Source organism: Neovison vison, chromosome 6, assembly GCF_020171115.1.
Source record: "Neovison vison isolate M4711 chromosome 6, ASM_NN_V1, whole genome shotgun sequence".
Taxonomy (NCBI): Eukaryota; Metazoa; Chordata; class Mammalia; order Carnivora; family Mustelidae; genus Neogale; species Neogale vison.
The window spans coordinates 122984315-123004616 of NC_058096.1; the positions used below are offsets into that span (position 1 = coordinate 122984315).

A 20302-nucleotide genomic window follows, 5' to 3' on the forward strand; every position below is an offset into this window, starting at 1 on the left:
CACTCATCATCTAGACAGTAGACCCTTCACATGTTCTCCAAACCAATCGAATTTGGGTTCCTCAACATTTTCTGTGTCAATAAAATAAGGAGTAGAATTAGCAGATTCAGTGAAGACTTGTGTTTTCCTTATCACACTGGATATCTAGATGCCGTTTGGATTGGGATTAGAAGATGGGGAAGTATAGATGTTTCTTGTCCTGAGTCTCTTAAAAGTAGAGATATAGAAGGGTGAATGAGATCACAAAGAGACTAGCTGTTGACTGAAGAGTACCACCAGTTGCTATGGTAGTGGTATTAGCTGGATTTGGGGCAGTCCAGATATTCTGGGAGGAGTTACTTGAAAGTGTTACAACAGTTGTTTGATTTGAATAAATCTGGGTGGGCAGGAGCAGTGCCAGAAGCAGCAGCCCCAGTCCTAGCCTGGCCAACATGGCTGCCCAGGTCTGTTCCATTGGCACCAGTGTGTGGCATACCTCACTGGATGCCAGCGTGAGTGGAGAACTGCTGGCTTGGGGCATACGCAGGAAAGGTCCCTAATCAACATATTTTTTTTCTTTTTTAATATTTATTTATTTTAGGGGGCAGGGGGAGGGGCAGAGGAAAGGGAGAGAAAATTTCAAGCAGACTCCCTGCTGAGTGTGGAGCTCCTCATGGGCTGGATCCCACAATCCTGAGATCACAGACCTGAGCCAAAATGGAGAGTCGGTTCCTTAACCAACTGAGCCACCCAGGCACCCCCTAATCAACATCTTAATAGAAATTTTTATGGAGGGGCGCCTGGGTGGCTCAGTGGGTTAAAGCCTCTGCCTTCGACTTAGGTCATGATCCCAGGGTTCTGGGATCGAGTCCTGCATTGGGCTCTCTGCTTAGCAGGGAGCCTGCTTCCTCCTCTCTCTCTCTCTGCCTGCCTCTCTGTGTACTTGTGATTTCTCTCTCTGTCAAATAAATAAATAAAATCTTTAAAAAGAAAAAAAGAAAAAAATTTTTATGGAACTTGATAAGATGGTTTCAAAATTGAGAACAGAAATATCTAAAGAGGGATGTCTGGGTGGCTCAGTGTGTTGGTCCTCTGCCTTTGACTTGGACCCTGATCTCAGGGTCCTGGGATCGAGCCCTGTATTGGGCTGTCTGCTCTGTGGGGAGCCTGCTTCCCTCTCTCTCAATGCCTGCCTCTCTGCCTAGTTGTGATCTCTGTCAAATAAGTAAATAAAATCTTAAAAAAAAATTATCTAAAGGTATCTGAGAAATTTCTTTTAATTTTTATTTTTAAAAGGAAGCAGAATGGGCTAGATGGTCATTTAACATACTCTAAATATGTAATATATGGAATAAAGCAGTATTGATGCCAAAAAAATCCAATTTAGCATGACAACAGAATAGAGTATAGAGAAAAAACACTAACATAGATGGAAAGATGGCATTTCCAGGCAATAGGAATAGAACAATTGACCACAAGAAATTAAATTACATTCTAACTCATGAAACTTGAAAGCAATTACAGACAGATTCAAGTTTATTTCTTAAGGTTTATACTGAAATAATAAAAGAACAAAAACCTTAAATGGTTAAAATAAATTGCACCAGACTAGAGAGAGTTGTAATATATATGGAAGGATTCATATACCTATTAAAAAAAAAATGCCTCCTGGGTGGCTCAGCAGGTTAAGCGACCGACTCTTGATTTCAGCTGAGGTCATGATCTCAGGGTTCTGAGATCAAGTCCTGAGTTGGGCTACATGTTGGATGTGGAGCCTGCTTAAGATTCTCTCTCTTCCTCTTTGCCTTTCTCCAGCTATCTTCCCTTTCTAAAAAAAAAAAAGTTGTTCAAAAATAATGAGAAAAAAAACACAAATTCCTTTATAAATTTGGGTCAAATTTATGAAAAAATAATGTCTAGAAAGAAAAGTAAAAATGTTTAAAATGGTGACAAATGCTCAACTTTACTGAGTGACTCATAATGTGTAAATTAACACAATAATGAATTAATTTTTCTCCAAAAAGACTGGCAAAACTTTTAACTATGTGTCATGCTTTATTGATAAGTGAGGGAATGCATGCCATTATTTATTATTAGTGGAAGTGTAAAGTGGTACAACATTTGAAAAGAAATTTAGTAATAGCTTTCATTTTAATATATTTTATACTATTAAGCCCAGAAATTTACCACCAAGAATTAAAAATCTTCATCAATAGAAGACTGGTGAAATATTCTTCTGTATATCCATAACTTTGAATAGTACCCAATCATTTACATTTTTTAAATTGTGGTGAAATATACATAATATAAAATTTCCTATCATAATAATTTTTTAGTGTACAGAGTGTTAAATACATTCATACTGTGGTGAAACCAATCTCCAGACTATTTTCATCTTATAAAACTGAAACTTGGAACCATTAGATAACAACTCCCCATTTGTCCCTCCCCCAGTTCTTGACAGCCATTATTCTATATTCTGTTTGTATGAATCTGACTACTCTATATACTTCATATAAGTGAAATCATATAGCATTTGTATTTTTGTGACTGGTATATTTCATGTAGCATAATGTCTTCACATTTCATCCATGTTATAGCATGTATCAGAATTTCCTTCTTTCTAAGACTAAATAATATTTCATTATATGTATATACCACATTTTAAAAAATCCACTTATCTACTGATGGAAACTTGGGTTGCTTCTACTTTTTGGCTATTGTGGATAATTCTGCTATGAACATGGGTGTGCAAATAGCTCTTTGTAACCCCATTTTCAATTCTTTTGGGTAGAATTTCTGGATCATATGGTAATTCTATTTTTAATTTTTGAGATATAATCATACTGTTTCCTATAGTGGCTGTGCCATTTTACATTCCCACCTACAGTATACAAAGTTTCCAATTTCTCCACATCCTTGTCAGCATTTGTTATTTTCTCTTTGTTTTTTGATAGTTGCCATCCTAATTGGTATGAGGTGGTATCTTGTGGTTTTGATTTGCATTTGCCTAATGATTAGCTATGTTGAGAATACTTTTCATTTGCTTGTTGGCCATTAATATATCTTTTTGGAGAAATGTTCCTTTATTATCAGATTTTGCTGTTGTTGCTATTGTTGTTGTTGAGTTGTAGGAGTTCTTTACATATTCTGGATATTAACCTCTTACTAGAGATATGATTTGCAAATATTTTCACCAATTCCATAGATTGCCCTTTTACTTTGATTCTGTCATTTGGTTCACAGTTTTTCATTTAGTTTTCATTATAGTTTTACTTCTTACATATAGATCTTTGATCCATTTTGAGTTAATTTTTATATATGGTAAGGTAAGGGTCCCACATTCATTCTTTTGCAAATGGGTATCCACTTTTCCCAGCATCATTTATCGAAGAGACTGTGCTTTCCCCAGTCAGTAGTCTTGGCATTCTTGTCAAAAATCAGCTGACCATATACGTGTGAGACCAAATTTCTAGGCTTTCTATTCTTTTTTATTGGGGTATATCTGTCTTTATGTCAGTACCACACTGTTTTGATCATTGTATTTTGTTTTGAAGCTGTACGATTTCACTCTTATGTGGAATTTAAGAAATTTAAGATGAACATAGGGGAAGGGAAGGAAAAATAAAGTAAGACAAAAACATAGGGAGGCAAATCATAGGAGACTCAACTATAGCGAATGAACTGAAGTTTGGTGGAGGGGAGGTGGAGGGGGAATGGACTAAATGGGTGATATGCATTAAGGATAGCACTTGTTGTTATGAACCCTGGGTGTTATAAGTAAGTGATGAATCACAAAATTCTACTCCTGAAACCCATACTACACTATATGTTAACTAACTTGAATTTAAATAAAAACTTGGGATAAAAAAGAGAAAGAAAGAAATCAGGGATTCTGAGACTTTGTCCTTCAACTTGGTTCTTTTTCAAAATTGTATTGGCTATTTATGGTCTCTTGAGAGTCCAGATGAGTTTTAGGATGGATTTTTGTATTTCTGCAAAACATACCTTGGACTTTTGATAGGGATTGCATTAAATTTGTAGGTTTGTTTGGGTAGTATCGATATCTTAACAATATGAAGCCTTTTAACCCATGCTCACAGGATTTCTTTCCATGTTTTTATGTACTCTAATCTCTTTCAGCAACATTTTGTACTTTTTAGTTTACAAGTCTTTTGCTTCCTTGGTTAAGTTTATTCCTTAGTATTTTATCCTTTTTGATGCTATTGTAAGTGGAATTATTTTCCTTAATTTTCTTTTCATATTGTTCATTGTATATAGAAACTCAAATAATTTTTGTACAGTCATATTTTTTAAAAGGTAGATATTATGAATACAAAAAAATCTTTAGGATACATTACTGAATAAAAACAAATACAGGGGAGAGGAGTCAAGATGGCGGAGAAGTAGCAGGCTGAGACTACTTCAGCTAGCAGGAGATCAGCTAGATAGCTTATCTAAAGATTGCAAAAACCTGCAAATCCATCAGCAGATCGAAGAGAAGAAGTACAGCAATTCTAGAAACAGAAAAACAACCATTTTCTGAAAGGTAGGACTGGTGGAGAAGTGAATCCAAAGCGACGGGAAGATAGATCCCGGGGGACGGCTCCCAGCAAGCGGCGGAACAACGGAACACAAAATCAGGACTTTTAAAAGTCTGTTCCACTGAGGGACATCGCTCCAGAGGCTAAACTGCGGCAAAGCCCACACGGGGTCAGCATGGCCTCAGGTCCCGCAGGGTCACAGAAGGATTGGGGGTGTCTGAGTGTCGCAGAGCTTATAGGTATTAGAACGAGGAAGCTGGCTACAGAGACAGAGGCGACAGTAGGCTCACAGCTCGGGGTTACCTTGAACCGGTCGCAGGCTCGGTGAGCTCGGAGCGCGGAGGTCGGGCAGACGGGAGTTACTGGGCGCTGTTCTCTGAGGGCGCACTAAGGAGTGGGGCCCTGGGCTCTCGGCTCCTCTGGGCCGGAGACCAGGAGGCCGCCATTTATATTCCTGTCCTCCAGAACTCTACGGAAAGTGCTCAGGGAAAAAAAGCTCCTGAAAGCAAACCCGAGCGGATTACTCAGCCAGGCCCCTGGTAAGGGCAGTGCAATTCCGCCTGGGGCAAAGACACTTGAGAATCACTATAACAGGCCCCTCCACCAGAAGATCAACAAGAAATCCAGCCAAGACCAAGTTCACCTACCAAGGAGTTCAGTTTCAATACCAAGGAGAGCAGCAGAATTCCAGAGGAGGAGAAAGCAAAGCACGGAACTCATGGCTTACTCCCTGTGATTTTTTAGTCTTGCAGTTAATTTAATTTATTTTCCTTTTTCATTTTTTTCTCTTCTTCTGCTAAAATTTTTTTTAACTTTTACCCTTTTCTTTTTTTAACTAGTTTATCTAATATATATATTTTTTCTTTTTTATACTTTTCTTTATTTGTTTTCTTTTTAAAATTCTTTTCTTTTCTTTTCTTTTTTTCCTTTTTCTTTCTTTCTTTCTGAACCTCTTTTTATCCCCTTTCTCCCCCCTCATGATTTGGGATCTCTTCTGATTTGGTTAAAGCATATTTTCCTGGGGTTGTTGCCACCCTTTTAGTATTTTACTGCTCCTTCATATACTACTATCTGGACAAAATGACAAGGCAGAAAAATTCACCGCAAAAAAAAGAACAAGAGGCAGTACCGAAGGCTAGGGACCTAATCAATACAGACATTGGTAATATGTCAGATCTAGAGTTCAGAATGACAATTCTCAAGGTTCTAGCCAGGCTCGAAAAAGGCATGGAAGATATTAGAGAAACCCTCTCAGGAGATATAAAAGCACTTTCTGGAGAAATAAAAGAATTAAAATCTAACCAAGTTGAAATCAAAAAAGCTATTAATGAGGTGCAATCAAAAATGGAGGCTCTCACTGCTAGGATAAATGAAGCAGAAGAAAGAATTAGCGATATAGAAGACCAAATGACAGAGAATAAAGAAGCTGAGCAAAAGAGGGACAAACAGCTACTGAACCACAAGGGGAGAATTAGAGAGTTAAGTGACACCATAAGACGAAACAACATTAGAATAATTGGGATTCCAGAAGAAGAAGAAAGAGAGAGGGGAGCAGAAGGTATACTGGAGAGAATTATTAGGGAGAATTTCCCCGACATGGCAAAGGGAACAAGCATCGAAACTCAGGAGGTTCAGAGAACGCCCCTCAAAATCAATAAGAATAGGCCCACACCCCGTCACCTAATAGTAAAATTTACAAGCCTCAGTGAAAAAGAGAAAATCCTGAAAGCAGCCCGGGAAAAGAAGTCTGTAACATACAATGGTAAAAATATTAGATTGGCAGCAGACTTATCCACAGAGACCTGGCAGGCCAGAAAGAGCTGGCATAATATATTCAGAGCACTAAATGAGAAAAACATGCAGCCAAGAATACTATATCCAGCTAGGCTATCATTGAAAATAGAAGGAGAGATTAAAAGCTTCCAGGACAAACAAAAACTGAAAGAATTTGCAAACAACAAACCAGCTCTACAGGAAATATTGAAAGGGATCCTCTAAGCAAAGAGAGTGCCTACAAGTGGTGGATCAGAAAAGAACAGAGACAATATACAGTAACAGTCACATTGCAGGCAATACAATGGCACTAAATTCATATCTCTCAATAGTTACCCTGAATGTTAATGGGCTAAATGCCCCAATCAAAAGACACAGGATATCAGAATGGATAAAAAAACAAAACCCATCTATATGTTGCCTACAAGAAACTCATTTTAAGCCCGAAGACACCTCCAGATTTAAAGTGAGGGGGTGGAAAAGAATTTACCATGCTAATGGACATCAGAAGAAAGCAGGAGTGACAATCCTGATATCAGATCAATTAGATTTTAAGCCAAAGACTATAATAAGAGCTGAGGAAGGACACTATATCATACTCAAAGGGTCTGTCCAACAAGAAGCTCTAACAATTTTAAATATCTATGCCCCCAACATAGGAGCAGCCAACTACATAAACCAATTAATAACAAAATCAAAGAAACACATCAACAATAATACAATAATAGTAGGGGACTTTAATACTCCCCTCACTGAAATGGACAGATCATCCAAGCAAAAGATCAACAAGGAAATAAAGGCCTTAAACGACACACTGGACCAGGTGGACATCACAGATATATTCAGAACATTTCATCCCAAAGCAACAGAATACACATTCTTCTCTAGTACACATGGAACATTCTCCAGAATAGATCACATCCTCAGTCCTAAATCAGGACTCAACCGGTATCAAAAGATTGGGATCATTCCCTGCATATTTTCAGACCACAATGCTCTGAAGCTAGAACTCAACCACAAGAGGAAGTTTGGAAAGAACCCAAATACATGGAGACTAAACAGCATCCTTCTAAAGAATGAATGGGTCAACTGGGAAATTAAAGAAGAATTGAAAAAAATCATGGAAACAAATGATAATGAAAACACAATGGTTCAAAATCTATGGGACACAACAAAGGCAGTCCTGAGAGGAAAATATACAGCGGTACAGGCCTTTCTCAAGAAACAAGAAAGGTCTCAGGTACACAACCTAACCCTACACCTAAAGGAGCTGGAGAAAGAACAAGAAAGAAACCCTAAGCCCAGCAGGAGAAGAGAAATCGTAAAGATCAGAGCAGAAATCAATGAAATAGAAACCAAAGAAACAATAGAACAAATTAATGAAACTAGGAGCTGGTTCTTTGAAAGAATTAATAAAATTGATAAACCCCTGGCCAGACTTATCAAAAAGAAAAGAGAAAGTATCCAAATATATAAAATCATGAATGAAAGAGGAGAGATCACAACTAACACCAAAGAAATACAAACTATTATAAGAACATACTATGAGCAAAACTACACCAACAAATTTGAAAATCTGGAAGAAATGGATGCATTCCTAGAAACATATAAACTACCACAACTGAACCAGGAATAAATAGAAAGCCTGAACAGACCCATAACCAGTAAGGAGATTGAAACAGTCATTAAAAATCTCCAAACAAACAAAAGCCCAGGACCAGACGGCTTCCCGGGGGAATTCTACCAAACATTTAAAGAAGAACTAATTCCTATTCTCCTGAAACTGTTCCAAAAAATAGAAATGGAAGGAAAACTTCCAAACTCATTTTATGAGGCCAGCATCACCTTGATCCCCAAACCAGACAAGGATCCCATCAAAAAAGAGAGCTATAGACCAATATCCTTGATGAACACAGCTGCAAAAATTCTCACCAAAATACTAGCCAATAGGATTCAACAGTACATTGAAAGGATTATTCACCAGGACCAAGTGGGATTTATTCCAGGGCTGCAAGGTTGGTTCAACATCCACAAATCAATCAATGTGATACAACACATCAATAAAAGAAAGAACAAGAACCATATGATACTCTCAATAGATGCTGAAAAAGCATTTGACAAAGTACAGCATCCCTTCCTGATCAAAACCCTTCAAAGTGTAGGGATAGAGGGCACATACCTCATTATTATCAAAGCCATCTATGAAAAACTCACTGCAAATATCATTCTCAATGGAGAAAAACTGAAAGCTTTTCTGCTAAGGTCAGGAACATGGCAGGGATGTCCATTATCACCACTGCTATTCAACATAGTACAGAAGTCCTAGCCTCAGCAATCAGGCAACAAAAGGAAATTAAAGGCATCCAAATCGGCAAAGAAGAAGTCAAATTATCACTCTTCGCAGATGATATGATACTCTATGTGGAAAACCCAAATGACTCCACTCCAAAACTGCTAGAACTTATACAGGAATTCAGTATAGTGTCAGGATATAAAATAAATGCACAGAAATCAGTTGCATTTCTCTACACCAACAACAAGACAGAAGAAAGAGAAATTAAGGAGTCAATCCCATTTACAATTGCACCCCAAACCATAAGATACCTAGGAATAAACCTAACCAAAGAGGCTAAGAATCTATACTCAGAAAACTATAAAGTACTCATGAAAGAAATTGAGGAAGACACAAAGAAATGGAAAAATGTTCCATGCTCCTGGATTGGAAGAATAAATATTGTGAAAATGTCTATGCTACCTAAAGCAATCTACACATTTAATGCAATTCCTATCAAAGTACCATCCATCTTTTTCAAAGAAATGGAACAAACAATTTTAAAATTTATATGGAACCAGAGAAGACCTCAAATAGCCAAAGGGATATTGAAAAAGAAAGCCAAAGTTGGTGGCATCACAATTCCGGACTTCAAGCTCTATTACAAAGCTATCATCATCAAGAAAGCATGGTACTGGCACAAACACAGACACATAGATCAATGGAACAGAATGGAGAGCCCAGAAATAGACCCTCAACTCTATGGTCAACTAATCTTTGACAAAGCAGGAAAGAATGTCCAATGGAAAAAAGACAGCCTCTTCAATAAATGGTGTTGGGAAAATTGGACAGCCACATGAAGAAAAATGAAATTGGACCATTTCCTTACACCACACACAAAAATAGACTCAAAGTGGATGAAGGACCTCAATGTGAGAAAGGAATCCATCAAAATCCTTGAGGAGAACACAGGCAGCTACTTCTTCTACCTCAGCCACAGCAACATCTTCCTAGGAACATCGCCAAAGGCAAGGGAAGCAAGGGCAAAAATGAACTATTGGGATTTTATCAAGATCAAAAGCTTTTACACAGAAAAGGAAACAGTTAACAAAACCAAAAGACAACTGACAGAATGGGAGAAGATATTTGCAAACAACATATCAGATAAAGGACTAGTGTCCAAAATCTATAAAGAACTTAGCAAACTCAACACCCAAAGAACAAATAATCCAATCAAGAAATGGGCAGAGGACATGAACAGATATTTCTGCAAAGAAGACATCCAGATGGCCAACAGACACATGAAAAAGTGCTCCATATCACTCGGCATCAGGGAAATACAAATCAAAACCACAATGAGATATCACCTCACACCAGTCAGAATGGCTAAAATCAACAAGTCAGGAAATGACAGATGCTGGCGAGGATGCGGAGAAAGGGGAACCCTCCTACACTGGTTGGTGGGAATGCAAGCTGGTGCAACCACTCTGGAAAACAGCATGGAGGTTCCTCAAAATGTTGAAAATAGAACTGCCCTATGACCCAGCAATTGCACTACTGGGTATTTCCCCTAAAGATACAAACGTAGTGACCCGAAGGGGCACGTGCACCCGAATGTTTATAGCAGCAATGTCCACAATAGCCAAACTATGGAAAGAACCTAGATGTCCATCAACAGATGAATGGATAAAGAAGAAGTGGTATATATACACAATGGAATACTATGCAGCCATCAAAAGAAATGAAATCTTGCCATTTGCAACATCGTGGATGGAACTAGAGCGTATCATGCTTAGCGAAATAAGTCAAGCGGAGAAAGACAACTATCATATGATCTCCCTGATATGAGGGAGTGGTGATGCAACATGGGGGCTTAAGTGGGTAGGAGAAGAATCCATGAAACAAGATGGGATAGGGAGGGAGACAAACCATAAGTGACTCTTAATCTCACGAAACAAACTGTGGGTTGCTGGGGGGAGGGGGGTTGGGAGAAGGGAGGTAGGGTTATGGACATTGGGGAGGGTATGTGCTTTTGGGTAAATTGGAAGGGGAGATGAACCATGAGAGACTATGGACTCTGAAAAACAATCTGAGGGGTTTGAAGTGGCGGGAGGGTGGGAGGTTGGGGTACCAGGTGGTGGGTATTATAGAGGGCACAGCTTGCATGGAGCACTGGATGTGGTGAAAAAATAATGAATACTGTTTTTCTGAAAATAAATAAATTGGGGGAAAAAAAAAAGAAAAAAATTTAAAATTTAAAATTTAAAAAAAAAACAACAAATACAGATTTCAGAATTCAGTAAGATACAACTTAGGAAAAAGAAGTCTCTATATATTAATATACTACCACTCTATAAATGAGTTTCTTTCACATTTGCCCACAATGGTGGACCACAATATTCCTGTGTGATATTGTGATTTATAATAAATATATATTTTAGCCTTTGCCCATGGTTCCTGGCTCCCACATCCCCAAGCCCTTGGAATTTCCTAATTGATAAGAGTGATGGGAACATCTTTTGTTATAGTTATTTGGTCTCTTGTCCTCAGTTCTTGAAATTTCTGCAGTCATAAGGGTAAAATGGGTGTCTTGATATTTATAAATGCCCCTTTCAACCATAATTGAATTTATGTTAATAAGGTACCTGTTGGAAATCACCTAAAATGGAGGCAGGTGTGCTTGACATTGGAGCCAATCCTGCTTAGAGGGTTAGAAGTTTCAGCCTACCCTTGATCTGGGAAGATGGGAGAGGATTTGGAGGTTGAATTAATAACCTATGGGCAATGTTTTGATCAATCATGCCTATGTAATGAGGTGTCCATAAAAACCAAAAGTATAACATTTGGATAGCCTCCAGGTTGGTGAACCAGATGCAATAACCTGATGCTGAGCCAGGCCCATACAGATTCCAAGCAGACAGAAGCTCCTTTGTTTGGAACCTTGCCCTATATATCTTGTCATCTGGCTATTAATTTGTATCCTTTAATATCCTTTGTAATTAAGTGGTAATAATCTTGTGAGTCAACTGGTTTCCTGAGTTCTGGGAACCACTCTAGCAAATTAATTGAATTCCAAGAGGTAGTCATAGGAACCTCTGACTTGGAGTCAGTTGTTCAAAGGAGCGGTGACAACCTGGACTTTTGACTGGCATCTGAAGTAGGGGCAGTCTTGTGAGGTTGAGCCCTTAATTTGTGGAATCTGAGTGAGACTGTGTTTGGGTAGAGAATGAATTGTAAGACGCCCATCTGGTGGCTGGAGAATTTCTTGACATGGTTTTTCTCACCCATAAGAATTGATGTCAGAGTCATACTCTGTTTTAGAAAGGGGGCTTTCAGTCCTTTTCTGCATTGGTCCCTCTCCTAGAAAAACATCCCCACTTGTTCTGTATCTTGTGTTTTTGGATTATCTATCCTAATTTAGTCAAGTGTGAGCTAAAGGCACTTGACCTTGATTATGAAATTTATAACTTTCTCTTACACAATGGAGATGTTTTTGAATAGGTTTTTGAAAAGAAGAATAACAATGAGTGGCTGCATTTTACACACACACACACACACACACACATATATTTTAAAGATTTTATTTATTTATTTGAGAGAGAGAGCGCACATGAGTGGGGTTGAGGAGGAATAGAGGGAGAGGGAGAAGTAGACTCCCTGTTCAGTGGGGAGCCCAATGCAGGGCTAGATCCCAAGACCTCAAGATCATGACTTGAGCCTAAGGCAGATGCTTAATGGACTGAGCCACGCTGGTGGCTGTTTTAAAACAAATGTAAAATATAGCTATAGGCCCCGTGAAGTGAGAAACTGTGGAGGAGGGAGGGCAAAGGAGGATTATAGTTACTGGGACCACCTGTATCTGGTAGTATCAAGTTCATGCTGGAATCATTCATGTTGATGAAAGGGTCTGCTTGGGGATTTTGGAGGCCATTCTGTTTATCAGGAGTGCTGACATCTGAGAAGGAAAACCTATATGAGAAAAGGGATACTGATGAAGTAATTCATTCCCCAGGAAACAATGTTTTCAAGGGGCTTGGGTTTGTGCTGACAATCTCTTACAAATGAGGTTAACCCCAGGAGATTCTACCTCTACATTGTATATCACAGAAAAGTACTACAGATGTGTTTGTACTACAGATGTCTCTGAAGGGGCAATTATGAAAAAGGTTTGAACAACACAATAAACTGTACAGAAAAGTCCTTCAAACACTTTTGTGCTGTAGTTTAACAGTACTCTCTAGGGAAGAGTATGGGACTTGAGTTTGAAGAAGAACTTCAAATTTTTGCCGTATTCTTCACAGTATTGAATATTTTACATAAAAATTTATTTTAGGGATGCCTGGGTGGCTCAGTCAGTTAAGTGTCTGCCTTCGGCTCAGGCCTTGATCCCAGAGTCCTGAGATCATGTCCTATGTCAGTTTCCTTGCTCAACAGGGAGCCTGCTTCTCCCTCTGCCTGATTGTGCGCTTGAATGTTCTCTCTCTCTCTCTCCCCCTGAAAAATAAATAAATAAAATCTTAAAAAAAAAAAAAGAACAAGGTTAAAATGAGGACCTTCTCAGATCAAGGGAAATATGAGACTCTGGCCGGTAGTCCTGTTAAAGGAAGTTCTTCAGACTGAAGGGAAATGGTACAAAGGGAACATTGGAACTTCAGGAATGAAGGAGGGGCCACAGAAATGGTAAATATCTGGTTAAATATAATAATTTAATTTTCTCTTCTTAAGTTATTCGAAATACATACAAATACTGAAAGAAAAAAATTATCATATTTTCTAGTGTTTTTTTTTTAATTTTTAATTTTGAAATTATTTCAGGAGCACAGAAGTTGCAAACAACAACAATAACAACCAAAACATGTACAAGGTAGTCCTGTTTATCTTTCATCCAACCTCTCCCAATGGTGACACTTGCATAATGGCAGTACACTATCAATACCAGGAAAATGACATTGGTACAATACATAAAGCTTTCTCAGATTTCACCAACAACATTACTCAATTTATACTGCATGGTGGGTGGTCTATGATGCTTCTACCCAGTCTTCCCTTCTCCTTCACTAGGGTCAGATTTGTGTTGTGGTCTGACAGCTCTTCCAACTTTCCCCATTTTATCCCACAGACATTTCCCTTAATAAAATCCTCGCAGGTTTAACCCTACCTGACCTGTGCTTCTTAGAGGACCCAGATTAATGCATCCTATTTTTGTGTGTTATTAGTTAATTCATCCTGGACAATGGGATTCAGCTTGAGCCAGAAGCACTTGGGATTCTTTTGGCTGTTGGAACTATCCCTACTTCAAGGACTGCTGTGGGCCCCCAGGAAAGGGGGTCAGGCTGGAAGGAAGGGTGATTAACTTTGCTTGCACTATCAGTGCTGTATGTACTTTGCTTGCACTATGTCAGTGCTGTAATCATTCATGTAGATAAAAAGGGTAGGTCTGGGAACAGGGCTTCCTCTGTTCATCTGGGCACCAGAGGGCTGCATTGTTAAGTTTGTGGAATAGAGTTAATCAGGGAGTAGAAAGTAATGAGCTCATTCATTTCTTGGGATGCAGTATATTGAAGGCCACTGGGCTCAATCCCACTCACATACTACCTCTGTGAATTTAAAGATAAATGACTCCACGTGCCTAAGCCTGTTTCCCCAACTGAAAAATAATAATAACCTCTATCTCATAAGGCTGTGGTGAAGAGTCACTAAAAGTTCATCTGTAAACTACAAAGCTTGTTGCAATGGAATGCTCAAGAAATGGGAATTGCTATTATTTAGAAAAGTAGTTCAGACTATGTAACTGTACTGCTAGAACTCTTCTACGACTCCCCAGTACAGGTGGAACAAATCCCACATCCTCAGTGGCCTGGCCTAGGGAGACTTAAGGAATGGGCAGTGCCTCTTGTAGTTCTGGTAAAAAAATCAAAACAAAACAAAACAAAAAACAGCCCTTGTCTTGAGTTCCTTCATTGAATTCTGCACCTCTCAAACTTTCATAGGCATACAAATCACCCAGGGATCTTGTTAAAATACAGATTCTGATTCAACAGATATGGGGTAAGGCTTAAGATCCTGCATTTCTTTCTTTCTTTTTTTTTTTTAAGATTTTATTTATTTATTTGACAGAGAGAGAGATCACAAGTAGGCAGAGAGGCAGGCAGAGAGAGAGAGGAGGAAGCAGGCTCCCTGCTGAGCAGAGAGCCCGATGCGGGACTCGATCCCGGGACCCTGAGATCATGACCTGAGCCGAAGGCAGCAGCTTAACCCACTGAGCCACCCAGGTGCCCCAGATCCTGCATTTCTAACAAGCTCCCAGATGATGCGGATATTACTGCTCTGTAAATAAGACTTAGCAAGCCTCTAAATGGGCCTCTCTTTTGTTTTTTTGTATGTGCTCCCCCATTGGGCATAGAGTCTGCAATTCAAAAGTGTCATGACCATCTAAAATATGTGCCCACTTCTAAATCAAACTCCATGTACTAAGGACCATGTGATTTTCTAACACATGGCCTTGAGCCTGCACAGCCCCTTCCCTGAATTCATTCCCCTTAGGGGAGAACATGCTGTCAATGTGCACCCATCCTTGGCCCAAGGGGTATCAACAGAGCCTGGACCTAGACATGCAGAAAGAGGTGCAGGATGGAGTATAAGGGTGGAGGGGGTGGGGCTAGCTCGCCTTCCACTGCCATGTTCTGTGGAATTTCAGAGAACTCAAGAATTCAGAATTTGAATCTCAACTTCCAGAAAGATATATCTGTCAAGGTGGGCAAGTAGACCATATTTTACTTAACAGTTTGACAGTTCAATTTACAATTTTTAAATACTTAGATATATGTTATGTAGGTCTCCATTGGTATTCTTGTCTTGGCCTTGAAAATGGTACCTGCTGAGTTCCCCCCTCTTCTTTGCTGTGTTCTGGACACCTTAGGTTTCCTCCAACTCTTTGAGTAAGTCATGAGCTGCCTGTTTCCAGGTGTTTATACCTGCTCATCTCCACCATTATCTCCTACTTAACACCAACTCATAACCCACTGCCTGTCTTTTCTCAGTTTAAACAACAAGAACATGTAGAAGCTGATTTCTCTAAACATCCTCATGGTATTCCCTTAGCTCTTTCTTAGTACTCTGTGCTTTTCTTTTCTTTTTTTTTTTTCCAATTTATTTATTTTCAGAAAAACATTATTCATTATTTTTTCACAACACCCAGTGCTCCATGCAAGCCGTGCCCTCTATAATACCCACCACCTGGTACCCCAACCTCCAAATTACGGGGGCACCTGAGTGGCTCAGTGGGTTAAAGCCTCTGCCTTCAGCTCAGGTCATGATCCCAAGGTCCTGGGATCGAGCACCACATCGGGTTCTCTGCTCAGCAGGGAGCCTGCTTCTCCCCCCACCCCCTCTCCCTGCCTGCCTCTCTGCCTACTTGTGATCTCTCTACTCTCTGTCAAATAAATAAATAAAAAATCTTAAAAAAAAAAAGCAATTACGATTTTATTTACCCATTTATTTTGCCATTCCTGCTTTATTGTCCCTTTATTTCACCTTTGGAAACAATTGGCTATGAGGAGGTGATGTGTCAGTGGGAAGAGAATACAGATTAATTTTGCTTTTGCTTGGAAAGGGTTTACAAGAGAGGGAAGGAGGGGAGGAGGGAGAGATGGAGTAAGAGAGAGGCAGTTACTATGAAAGGTTGGATAACCTAGGGCAACAGTTCCCAGTGTGTTCTGAAGGCTTGTGGGCATCCCTGAGATCTTTTCAGGGGGTTCCCAAGATCAAACAATATAATAATATTATGATTTTATTAAATATTAAATATTCAATTTATTAAATAATCTTTATTTTACTTATTTAATTAATTTATTAATAAATTAAATAAACAAATATTAACTTTTCTTTTTAACTGCCATTTTATCACAAATGTACAGTGGGATACATTTAAAAGAACTTCACCTGGGTGAAGAAGCCACCTGGGTGGCTCAGTCAGTTAAACATCTGACTCTTGATTTCAGATCAAGTCATGATCTCAGGCTTGTGAGCTGCAGCTCACATGGTTGTGATCTCAGGAATGGGCATGGAGACCTGCTTAAGACTTTTTCCTCTCCTTCTGCCCCTCCCCCCAAACAAAAAACAACCTTATATTTGGGGTGTCTGGGTGGTTTAATCCATTAAGTGTCTGACTCTTGATCTGGATCAGGTCATTAGATGGAGCTCTGCATGGGGTTCTGCAGTGGGCACAAGCCTGTTTAAGATTCTTTCCCTCTCCCCCTCTGATTTCCCCTAATCAGAGAAGGAGATGAAGCATGAGAGACTGTGGACTCTGAGGGTTTTGGAGGGGATGGAGTAGGGGCTTAGTTGAACCTGGGGGTGGGTATTAAGGAGGGAATATATTGTATGGAGCACTGGGTGTGGTACATAAACAATGAATCTTGGAACACTAAAAAAATAATAAATGAAAGATCCTCTTCCTCTTGTTCTGCCCCCCCCACTACTCTCTCTCTCTCTCTTTCAAAAAAAAAAGATACATACATATAAAATAGAAGAACTTCATAACTCTGATTATTTGTAAGCCAATATTTTACAAATTAACAGTATGTGCTGTTACAAAAACATGCATGGGTAACAGATCCATTCAAATGACAGTGCAGACCAATGGATTTTAATATGATAGATTATGCAAACTTCAATGATACAATTTCAAGTATCACATAGTAACTATTTTTTAAAAAAATTTACCACTTACCACTTGTTGAGATTGTCTGGTAGTTTCGAAGAATATCCACAATAATTACCAAGATTTTTAGAATACTTCTTTCTTTTCTAACATAACTGCATAAAGCCAGATTTCAAAATGATGTACATAGAGTTAGTTTCAACAAAGCAATATGTCATAAAAGGTAAATGCAAAAGCATCAGAGAGTTGGTGGTTGCCAGAGGGGAAGTGGGTGGGGGGATAGGCAAAAAGGGTGAAGGAAATTAAGAAGTATAAACTTCATGAACATGAAAAGTACAGCATAGGGAATATAGTCAATTACATTGTAATAACATTGTATGGTGACTACACTTATTGCAGGGAGCAATAAGCAATGCATAGAATTGTTGAATCACTATGTTGTATACCTAAAACTAATATAACATTGTATGTGAACTATATTTCAAAAAAGAGAAAAAAGCAGAAGAGAATTCTGTCTTCTATTAAGCCAAAGTTACTATAATGTAAAACAATAACATTCTTCTTACTTTTTTTTTGTGGAAAATATAACTTGTAATTTGCTTATCATTTTATTCTGAAATTAATATTTTTTAATTTCTCAATTTAATTTCTAAAGGGGTAAATGTCTGTAGATATAACCTACAGCAACGAAAGCTCTTTGGAGTCCTCAATAATTTTTGAGAATGTAAAGAGTTTGGCACTAAATGTTTGAAAAGCAATAATAGAGGATGGGCTGAAGACTGACATTTAATTGAAGGGAAATTAAACTTAGCTAAGCATCAGTTCTTTAATATAATCCTCAGAGTAAATGCAGTAATACAATTAGGCAGTAACATGCAATAATAACATTAGACTGTTATTCAATATAATGTCATAAAAATGGTAATAACATTTGGAGATGCTTTCTGTGTATCGAAGTTTAAGTGCTTCATATGTGTGATTCATTGAATTCTAAACAAACACATGGGGGTAAAATACAATTGTTAACATCTTCTTATAAATGGAGAGAATTAGGGTCTTAAAGTTTTACCAGCTAAAGCAGCATAACTGGGAGTGAATCGGGTCTTCCCAACTCCCATATCCACCGTTTAAACCCCTGCCCACTGTTACTGGAAAGGCACAGAGAATCTATAGCTTAAACTAGTGTATTAAACAAAGAAGTGTATGTTTCAAAAGGATTCAGGTGTTTTCCCAGGTCAGGGCTATGGAGAGCACAAAAAAGATGTGCTAGCAGGGCACTGCATATACTCAGCAAATATTTATTACCTGTCTCCTACAAGTGGTCATTGTCTAAGTCTGGTGATTCTGTAGTGAACAAAACACCAAAATTGCTGTCATGATGGAGCTTGTTGTGATGGATATTCTCATGAGGATTTGCAAAAGCCAGGCCAGCCTAGCTCAGGAAAGGATGGGAGCCCTGGGAAAGCAGATACCCTCGGTCACAGGAATCTTACATTCACCCACTGACTTCATGAGGTCATCAGACCTCCTGATCTGACTTCTGCTCTCAATTTACAACCTTCTCTCTGTTATCTCCCTCCAATGGGAATGGGGCTGAGGGATTTGCATCCTTTAATCTTTCTCCTTTGATCTTTTGAATCCTTCTGAACCAGTTAAACCCCACATTCTGGATCCTAGTGTTTGTTCTTCCTTCCATTCCCTTGCTTACCTATCATGAATTCCTTTGGAGAGCCCATTTTCAAGCCGGCTTGATGCTCTCTCTGGAAACTGAATTTTTTTAGTGTGTCCTCATGATGAAATTAAATGTAATTTTTGATACAATCAGACCCTTGCACCACCCATATAACTCTAAGGTCCACCTCTCATTCATTTATTTAGTCATTTATTCATTCAATAATAGTGTGCTTAGAGACTAATATAACTGTTGCTGGAAATAGTCATTATTCTTTTTATATTTAAACTCTCTACTTTGACTCCTGGGTTCTTTTATTATTTATTTATTTATTAAAAAAATTTTTTTTTAAAGATTTTATTATTTATTTGACAGAGAGAGATCACAAGTAGGCAGAAAGGCAGGCAGAGAGAGAGGGAGGAGGAAGCAGGCTCCCTGCTGAGCAGAGAGCCTGATGTGGGGCTCGATCCCAGGACCCCGAGGCCATGACCTGAGCCTGGTTCTTTTAATACCACCATCTCTTTTCTTTTATACTTCCTTATTTCCTTGTTTAAAGGGACAGTTGTATCTCTTTAATACAGCAATCTGAATCTGAGAATTTTAATGTGGACTAAATCTGCTTACATTTGATAGGATCATGCTGTGTAACATGTTTGGACTGGTTTCTGCTTCCTTATCTTTGTGTTTTTTTGTTTTTGTTTTTTCATTTTTCCTGCCTTCTGTTGACATGGTTACTTTCTTCCCTCCCCCCTTATTAAAATGGTATGTAATTACATGCAAGGCTTAAAGTAACCATTAATTCATTCACATACATACTTGATTTTAAAAATTCAAAATTAATCCGTTTCTCTGTATGGCTCCCAAATATGATGCTCTTTCGATTTTTGACAATGAATCCCATACCTTCAATCTTTCATGTTATTTTTGCTATTTTTGGCCAAAAATTTTTTATTGCCCCTGAAAGTAGTCATCATTATTTTTGGTCATAAATACCTATTCAGATTTACCCACATGTTTATCATGTTCTTTGGTCACCATTGCTTCTTTCATCCTCCATTGTTCTCTTGGACACAGTTTTATTCTTCCTGAAGTACAGTCATTAGTAATTTTTTTAGTGGTGGTCTATTAATTGTAAACATTTTCAAATGTTCTTGGACTGAAAATATCATCGTCAATCCTGCATGATAAGTTAGGTGAGTTTAAACTCATTTATTTGAGAAGTCCACAGGCAGTCAAATTTTTATTCCTTTATAGGTGATCTTTCTCTACTCTCTAGTTGCTTTTAAAAGATTTGTGCTTTGTCCATAGTCTATGTGTTTACCTCTCAGTGCCTAGGTAAGATTTGTTTTTATTTATATTGTCCATGTCTTGCTATAAGTTTTCAATCTAAACACATTAAA

General features: G+C 38.5%; 1 protein-coding gene across 1 annotated transcript; it reads right to left on the minus strand.

Moving 5' to 3' along the window:
* Positions 1-208: 208 nt before the first annotated feature.
* Positions 209-520, minus strand: LOC122910126 (signal transducer CD24-like). Its single transcript, XM_044254828.1, has one exon. The coding sequence runs from the start codon at positions 518-520 to the stop codon at positions 209-211; it is 312 nt and encodes a 103-aa protein (XP_044110763.1).
* Positions 521-20302: the final 19782 nt, after the last annotated feature.

Bases quoted from the DNA above. Each gene is read 5' to 3' on its own strand.
- LOC122910126 (XM_044254828.1), bottom strand. From the start codon at position 520: ATGCCCCAAGCCAGCAGTTCTCCACTCACGCTGGCATCCAGTGAGGTA.